Source organism: Mandrillus leucophaeus, unplaced genomic scaffold (genome assembly GCF_000951045.1).
Source record: "Mandrillus leucophaeus isolate KB7577 unplaced genomic scaffold, Mleu.le_1.0 Scaffold24, whole genome shotgun sequence".
Classification (NCBI taxonomy): Eukaryota; Metazoa; Chordata; class Mammalia; order Primates; family Cercopithecidae; genus Mandrillus; species Mandrillus leucophaeus.
This window is the reverse complement of record NW_012102476.1, coordinates 4,228,654-4,237,493: the sequence shown is the minus strand read 5'-3', so window position 1 is coordinate 4,237,493 and position 8,840 is coordinate 4,228,654. Positions and strand designations below refer to the sequence as shown.

At 53.5% G+C, this 8,840-nt stretch overlaps 1 protein-coding gene across 1 annotated transcript in view; it reads right to left on the bottom strand.

The window, feature by feature from the left end:
- The window catches only part of ITGAD (integrin, alpha D), a 32,116-nt gene extending 23,785 nt beyond the window's left edge, over window positions 1–8,331 (bottom strand). Inside the window, exons 1-6 of the mRNA XM_011982557.1 lie at window positions 8,259–8,331; window positions 7,310–7,415; window positions 4,185–4,288; window positions 3,981–4,051; window positions 3,747–3,861; window positions 42–172 (exon numbers count right to left, since the gene is read on the bottom strand). Coding sequence (XP_011837947.1) covers window positions 42–172; window positions 3,747–3,861; window positions 3,981–4,051; window positions 4,185–4,288; window positions 7,310–7,415; window positions 8,259–8,289 — 558 coding nt within the window. The 5' untranslated portion in view covers window positions 8,290–8,331. The remainder of the gene's footprint in view (window positions 1–41; window positions 173–3,746; window positions 3,862–3,980; window positions 4,052–4,184; window positions 4,289–7,309; window positions 7,416–8,258) is intronic.
- Between the last annotated feature and the right edge of the window lie 509 nt (window positions 8,332–8,840).

Below are 8,840 nucleotides of genomic sequence, written 5' to 3'. Positions count from 1 at the left end.
CCCCGTCCCCCAACCCCCAGCCCCAGGTGCCCAGTCTTCACCAGGGTGTCAGTGCCCGCAAACTGGTCCATGACAGCTTGGACAAAGCCCTTCATCTGGTTAAAGTCATTTTGGTTAATGCTTCCAGAGCCATCGATCAGGAAGACGATGTCCATCTCTTGATGTGGACACTCTGTGGGGGAATGGGGAGGAATTGGAGACGCACTGTGGGGGCCCAGCCCTGTCCTGCAGCTCCTGCTCAACAGAACCTGGGAGCTGTTCTTGGCATCCCCACCTGGTTTCCGACCCCTCCTTGGAGGAGGCCCCAATCTGCCACCCCAGCCCCCTGCTCCCTCCCTCCCACATGGCCTGGAAAGAGGGAGATGAGAACCCAGGGCCCAGGTGGGCTCCTCATTCATTTAATCAACAAATATTCATCAAATACAGATGCTAGGGGTGCCACAAGCATCACGGGTGAATGTCTAGCAAAGTGGTTCAGGGTGCGTGTTCTGGAGCCAGTGTGCCTGGGCTAAACCCCAGCTCAGCCATGTGCTAATTGGTGAATTCAGGCACATTACTTAACTTCTCTGGACTTCAGTGTCCCTTTCTGTAAAATGAAGGTAATAGCAGTGGCTGCCATGTGGGATTACTGCAAGGATAAAGCAACACACACATGGATGCTGGAGACAAGTCCTGGCCCTCCGCCAGGGTCAACCACTGGCACAATTCTCACCATGTGCCAGGCACCTTCGAGGCCTGTAGGATATGCCTGTAGGCTGCTGTGGGGGTGGGGCAGGGATCCACCCCAGACCCAGCCCTAATCCCCGGTCAGATCAGAGGTCCTCATTTCCAGCTATGTGGAGTTGGCTCTGAGCTGAGTCCCTTCCCAGGAATCATGCTAGGCAGAGGGGAGCTCTTGCCCATGGGGACACCTCCTGCACCTGGAGGTAGCCTTTACCAATGACTGGTTCAGTGTCTGAAGGGCCAGCTGCACTCTGAGCCCCCCAGGCATTGGCTGAGGCCTCTGGTTTTTTCATTTTTTGTTTTTTTGAGGCAGAGTCTCACTGTCACCCAGGCTGGAGTATAGTGGTGTGATCACAGGTCAGTGCAGCCTCAACCTCCCCAGGCTCAGGCAATTCTCCCACCTCAGCCTCCTGAGTAGCTGGTACTACAGGCGTGCACCGCCTTGCCTGGCTAATTTTTGTATATTTTTGTAGAGACGGAGTTTCATCATGTTGCCCAGGCTGATCTCAAACTCCTGGGCTCTAATGATCCACCCACCTCGGCCTCCCAAAGCGCTGGGATGACAGACAAGCACCCCTGTGCTGGCCTTGGGCCTCTGTTATGATTGCATTGCGTCCACCCTTCACGCTCCCATGGAAGCAGCACCCAAGAACATTCCCAGTTGGGCGTGGTGGCTCACACCTGTAATCCTAGCACTTTGGGACGCTGAGGTGGGTGGATTACTTGAGGCCAGGAGTTCGAAACCAGCCTGGCCAACATGGTGAAACCCCATCTCTACTAAAAATACAAAAAAATTAGCCAGGCATGGTGGCGGGTGCCTGTAATCCTAGCTATTTGGGAGGCTGAGGCAGGAGAATCACTTGAACCCGGGAGGCAGAGGCTGCAGTGAGCCGAGATTGTGCCATTGCACTCCAGCCTAGGGGACAGAGTAAGACTCTGTTGCAAAAAAAAAAAAAGGAACATTCCCAAGTGACCTCAGAGTCTGTAGAGTTCGCTCTGCAATCATGAGGACACATCATATGCACATAAACAAACAAGAATTTTCATGCTGTCCCCAGGCTCATGGGGGGTGTGGCCTGTGTTCAGGGCCCAGTTGGTATCTCCACCAGCAGCCACATCCTGTGCTGCCCACAGGGCGTTGGGAGATCAGGCCATCAGAGCACTAAGGTGTGAGGCCCACACCGCAGGGCTGTGGTTTCTGCCCCGCGCCCACCACTGCAGAAAAAAATGCCTTTTCCTCTTTCCTCTCCCCCACCCCACCTGCTCAACCACTTGGTGCTTCAAGGGTGCTGGGGAGAAACAGAAGGTCACCTCCCTTCCTGCTTCTTCAATCACCAGCAAATCTTGATATCCATGGGGCAGGTTGCAGATTCCCCAGGAGTTCCCCCTTTTTGCCCACATCTGGGCAGCCAATGTCTTACACTGGTGCTTGTTTTTTCAGCTGCATCAAGAAACCACCCTCTCATCCTCTCTCAAGCCAGGTCTGTGGCAAATCCTCTCACAATGTCTCTTCTGTTTTCTTGGTCTTTTTATTGTATCCCCTGGGCTTCCACTAGCAGAAGCCTGGACATGTCCTTTTGAAAAATGACCCCACCAATCAGGCAAGGATGGCTCAAGCTCTCGGCTCTGCCTCTTTCTATTGATGGGAACTTAGCTATCTGAACCTTGGTTTTCTCATCTGTAAAATGGGAATGGGCCTGCCCACCACCCAGGATGTTGTGAAGATGCAATAAGGTGATTCCTACCAGGTACTCAGCACTGCCTGGCACACAGGTGATGTTCAGTGGACCCTGGTCCATTCCACTTGGACCCACACCCTCCTTGCCTGCACACAGGTTTATGCTCCAGTCCCATTTGCATCAGGCACCCCACCTCATGAGTTCCAGAGACAGCTGTGAGAAGACATTTACCCCTTGTTTTTAAGTGCCACCTCCCTAACCTGGCTTCACAGACATCTCAGGCTGGGCATGATCCCCCCCAAAAGCCCTGGATGTCCCTTCCCCCTTCCCTCAGTCCCCTCCATACACTCCACCCTCACCATTTGCTCTGGGAATGTTTCTGCTGCTGCTCCACCTTTGTCTAAAGGCCCAGCATGCCTGTGGTCATGGCCTCTCTGGTCTGAATCAGAACTTTCTCTCTGCCCCCATTAGAACTTTCACTCCTCAAACCGGGCATGAGGACTCATGCCTGTCATCCCAACACTTTGAGAGTCTGTGGCAGAGGATTATTTGAGCCCAGGAGTTCAAGATCAGCCTGGGCAACATAGCAAGACTCCCATCTCTACAAAAACACAATATTTTAAAATTAGCCAGGTGTGATGCATGTACCTGCAGTCCCAACTACTTGGTAGGCTAAGGGAGGAGGATCACTTGAGCCCAGGAGTTCGAGGCTGCAGTGAGCTATGATTGCACTACTGCACTCCAGCCTGGGTGACATAGCAAGACTCTGTCTCAAAAAAATTAACAGGGTGTGGTGGTGCATGCAGCCTGACAGAGACTCTGTTTTTTGTTTTTTTGAGATGGAGTTTTGCTCTTGTCACCCAGGCTGAAGTGCAATGGCACAATCTCAGCTCACTGCAACCTCCGCCTCCTGGGTTCAAGTGATTCTCCTGCCTCAGTCTCCCGAATGGCTGGGATTACAGGTGCACACCACAACACCCAGCTAATTTTTGCATTTTTAGTAGAGAGGGGTTTCACCACATTGGCCAGGTTGGTCTCGAACTGCTGACCTCAGGTGATCCTCCCACCTCAGCCTCATAAAGTGCTGGGATTACAGGCCTAAGCCACCGTGCCCGGCGGGGACCCTGTCTTATAAAGAAAAAAATTGTAAAGAAAAACCCTACAAAGAACTTCTACCCTGGAGCAGCAGGGCTCCTGCCTGAGCCGCCCTCCCCTCCTGGCTTCTGTCCCAGCCACACTTGGCCCTCCAGGGAGGGCACATGAGCCCAAACACAGGCCTCATGCCTGCTCACCCTCAGTGCCAGCATGTGCTCCACAGGGAACCGTGGCCTGCCGGGAACCTACCTGGCAGGGCGTCGGGGACTGTCTGGATGATCTCCCAGTGCGAGCCCAGCAGGAGGCAGGAACCCTTTGAGTATGAGTTCTCCCCACAGACTCTGTGCAGGGTCGGGCCACAGGCCTGGAGGCAGGAACCTGTGAGCCAGGAGCCCCTAGCACCCCCTCCTCCTTCACCCCCAGCCCCAGCCTCCTCCCCTACAACCCCCCTCCCCGCCACCGTGGCCCAAAGCACTCACTCACCAGAAGCCAGGAGCGATTGGTGGAGGCTGCTAGGGTCAGGCCCAAGGACATGTTCACGGCCTCGGGGTGGACTGCGAGGGCAGACACGTGGGGTCTCACTCACAGCACACACTTATTTGGGGGGAGGGTCTGGACTGGAAGCTAAGCAGGGGCACAGTTGGGTCCAGGAGGGTTGAGGGGCCCGATTCCCAGGTGGTCACTCACTGTGCAGCGGGATGGACTGGCACACGCCGGTGGCAGCTGTGCAGTCATACAGCCGTCCCGTCTGGTTGGCCGCCACCACCTCCAGGGGTGCTGCCACCACAAGTCTAGAGACACAACCGTGGCCATGTCACTGTAGCCACAGGAACGGTGGGAGCAGCAGGCACCGGGGGCGAGGAAGTGTCCCTCCATGGGGAAGTGAGACTTCGTGAGGGAAATCTCCTGGCATTTGCCATTTGGCAGAATATTCAGAAATCAGGGCCCGAGTATAACCCACAGATGCCCAGGGGTCACGCTGGGGTTTATTTGGTTTTGAGTGTGCATACGTACGTATGTGTGTATTTATGTTTAGAATTTTTTTTTAACATTCACCAAAGAGAAAACTATTTAAAGACCAAAATGGCATTTCCCAATCATGGGTAAGTACATTGCGTTTCTGAGTTGCCATTATTTTGAATCACCCAAGAAATAAGATCATCTCAAGTTAATTGGAACGATTTCCTGAAGACATGTGCTTTCAAAACCAATAGTTAATTCTGTAATTCACTGGACCAATTTAAATATTATATAAGCAATTTCAATTGGTAAAGCAGTGTACTAGGATCCATAACTATATCTAGAGTTATGTAGAGTCCATGGTTTATTTGCAAAAATCCCTGAGTGGGAAAGTTTTTTAATTTCGGAAATGTTTTCTCACTACCCACAATCTCCTCACCCCGGTGAGAAAAACAGACAAATACTGGTGTATGTTAATGCGCCAAGCAAGGTTTCATTAAATGGCCATGTGAGGGCTCCTTCTAGGTGCCGCTCCTTTACAGAAAGCTACAGTCCCTGTGCGTCATGATTCAGGGGATGCCTAAGGCTTTGTGATGAAAATCTGAGCATTGGCTAGAGAGGCAGCAGTTTGGAACCTGCTGATACAAACGATGAGCAAACCTTTAGTGTAGCCCATCAACCCACATGTTTTTTGAGACGGAGTTTCACTCTGTCGCCCAGGCTGGAGTACAATGGCGTGATCTCGGCTCATTGCAACCTCCACCTTCCAGGTTCAAGCGAATCTCCTGTTTCAGTCACCCAGCTAACTGGGATTACAGGCATCACACCAGGCTAATTTTTGTATTTTTCAGTAGAGACGGGGTTTCACCATATTGGTCAGGCTGGTGTTGAACTCTTGACCTTAGGTGATCCACCCACCTCAGCCTCCCAAAGTGCTAGGATTATAGGCATGAGCCACCACACTCAGCCAATGTATTCTTTTTTTAAAATGTGGCCTAAAAAACTGATGGTGACAGAAGTCTGACCACTGGTTCTCTGGGTTTGTTGGGTAATGAGAAGGGGTCCATGGCAGCCCTGTGCCTGTGGGATTTTACACAGGAGCAGCTGACCTAGGTGGGGCTCACCCAGGCACAAACATGTGTATCTCTCATCAAATTGGGTCTTTCGGATTCGTGCACTTCAGTTGGCCACATTTTGCAATAAATAGAAACAAAACCCTGGTGCCTGGCACTTGCTTCCATCCCCCCAGACTGCCGGTCACATGAGGAAGGGAGAGGGATGTGCGGCTGGAGCTCGGTGACCTCTCACAGCTCCTTGTGACCAACTGAGCCTTCCTGTCCACTGGGGCTCACTGCCAGCACCACTTCCTCCATGGAGCCCCCCTGGGTCTGCTGTCTCCCTGTCTGCGCCCCCCAGACCTTGGTGACGCCTGTGTCACACTGTGACTGGAACTCTCTGGGGCAGGAGAATGTGAGCTCCTGGAAGCGGGGGCAGGCTCATCATTTGTGGGTCCCAATTCGTAAGAAACATGTGGGGTCTCTTGGGCTTGAGGGGCTCTTACCTTTCTTCTGCTTTCTCCCTCAACCTGTCCTGGGGTTTTTTAATTTGCTATGCAGTGTCCCACTCCCTCAGGGTACTCCCAGGTGAGCGCACCTAACTGACTTTACTCAGCTCATGCCAGGGGTGGAAGGTGACAGTGGTCATTGCTCCCATGTGGGTGGGGGAGCCAGCAGCTGATACCCCTTCCCTAGGAGGTGGTGGCAGGTGGGGCTGCTGCTGAGCTAAGGCTCCAAACCCCCAGTGCATCTCCCTTCTCCCATAATTCTTTTTTTTATTTTGGCGGAGTCTCACTCTGTCACCCAGACTGGAGTGCAGTGGCACGATCTCGGCTCACTGCAACCTCCACCTCCCAGGTTCAAGCGATTCTCCTGTCTCAGCCTCCTAAGTATCTGGGATTACAGGTGCCTGCCACCATGCCCAGCTAATTTTTTTTTTTTTTTTTTTGCATTTTTAGTAGAGACGAGGTTTTGCTGTGTTGGCCAAATTGGTCTCAAACTCCTGACCTCAGATGATGTGCCTGCCTCTGACCTCAGATGATGTGCCTGCCTCGGCCTCCCAAAATGTTGGGATTATAGGCGTGAGTCATGGTGCCCAGCCCTGCCATCATTCTTTACTTACAAAACACAAATGCACAGATAAAATCAAGAATTGGCAAGGCAGAGTGGCTCACACCTGTAATCCCAGCACTTTGGGAGGCCAAGGCAGGAGGACTGCTTGAGCCCAGGAGTTCAGCCAGTCTGGACAACATAGCAAGACTCTGTCTCTATAAAAAGCAAAACAAAACAAAACAAAACAAAAAACAGGCATGATGGCATGCACCTGTGGTCCCAGCTATTCAGGAGGCTGAGGTGAGAGGATCACTTTGCCCGGGAGTTTGAGGCTGCAGTAAGCTGTGATTGCACCACTGCACTCCAGCTTGGGCAACAGAACTGGAGTAAAAATAAAAATAAAAATCATCAGGAATTTCAAGAGGTTCAGGGCAGAACATTAAACTCCAGACTTAATGAGTGTGGGCCCTGTGTGACTGCACTGGCCCCCAAGAAGTGGGCCCTGCCTAGAAGGCAGGTTCAAGGCCTCCCTCCTGAGATAAGGTGGGGTCTTGTCTAGAGTTTTGTGGCCCTTCCTGGGATTGAGAATAATACATGCTGGTATCAGGGCCTCCAAGGAGCCAAGGAAAGACGTCTTACCCCTGCTGCCCTTCCTCCAGGACGCCTCCCTGGGGTAACCCGTGTGTACCCATCCACAGGACATGATGCAGTGGAGGTTGGGGAAGGAGGGTGAGTGCAGCCTACCGAGATCCACCAAACTGCACCACGCTCTGCCCAAAGCCGCCTGCATCCTCCTGGAAGATGGTGGGCTCCTCCACATCCAGGTTGAATCCATGAAAAGAAGCCAGGACTGAAGAATATTTGGTGGGGGTGGGAGGGAGTGAGAGTTAAAGAAGCCCCAATCCCTCAGACCTCCCAGCCTCTTTTTTTTTGTTGTTTTTTTTTGGGGATGGAGTCTCGCTCTGTTGCCCAGGCTGGAGTGCAGTGGCACAATCTCAGCTCATTGCAACCTCCATCCTGGGTTCAAGCGATTCTCCTGCCTCAGCTTCCCAAGTAGCTGGGATTACAAGTGCATGCCGCCATGCCCCGCTAATTTTCGTATTTTTGGTAAAGATGGGGTTTCACCATGTTGGCCAGGCTGGTCACAAACTCCTGACCTCAGGGGATCTGCCCATCTCCCTCCCAAAGTGCCTCCCAAAGTGCTGGGATTATAGGCATGAGCCAGCGCGCCCGGCCAAGCCTGATTTTTGATGGCACGTGAATGTGGCTCTGATGCAGTTTTCAGCAGGGGGACTCTTCCCTACGTGCAGTCAGGACTTGGGGGAAACAGGCCCAGGGAGATGATGTCCAACCTTTCCCCCTCTCTGGTGGCTTCTGTGGCCTTCCATTCCCGGGGGAGGCTGGGGAGACCTCTCTCGCCCACACCAGGGACCCCATCAGCGGGAGCGGGGAAGCCTGGGACAACATAGCCAGCTGAAGAGGTAGCTTAGTCGCCATGTGAGCACAGCCCCTGAGCTCCTCTTCGTCCAGGTCACACTCTCCCGACTCTGGGCCACTCGCACACGAAGCACTCCCCTGCCTCAGCTACTCATGAGAGTGGTGGGAGCCTTCCACCAGCCCCCAGCCTGCCCTCCCAGATGGAGTCCCCTCAGAATCCCTCCAAGCTTCTCCCCAGCCCCCTGGCCCCACTCACCACTCAGAAGAAGCACGGTGCCGAAGGTCATCCCTGAGCAGCGCGTCGAGGGGAAGTGAAAGGCTGGGGACACAGCACAGAAGGTGCTCACCCTCCCAGGGGTTAGTTGAAATAATGATTCAGGGCCTCCACGTGGCAGGAGGAGGGGCACAGTGGGTAGGAGGGCCCTGGTTAGTTAAGGAACAGAAGTGGGGGCAGGGGCCAACGACACCCTGGGGAAAAACCCTCATCCTGTCCCCCTCCACCACCTGCAAGGGACTTCCTTCTCCCAGAAGACCACCCACCTCCAGGCCTCAGGAGCCAGTTGGTATCCAGGGAGCCCCATAGCTCTCTGACGTCCCACAGGAGTGGAAGGGCAGGAAGCAGAACGGCGGTGGAGGCCTCGGCGTGTGGATGTGAGCCTGGAGAGAGGCAGGGAGAAGGGGAGCTAGGCCAGGGTGTGGTTTCACAAAGCAGAACCCACCCAGAGGAGAATGGACACCCAAAATAACAAGGTCATGCCATGGGCTACTACTCAGCAAAAAACAAGATCAAACTACAGACCAGACGCCGCCGCTCATGCCTGTGGTCCCAGAGCTTTGG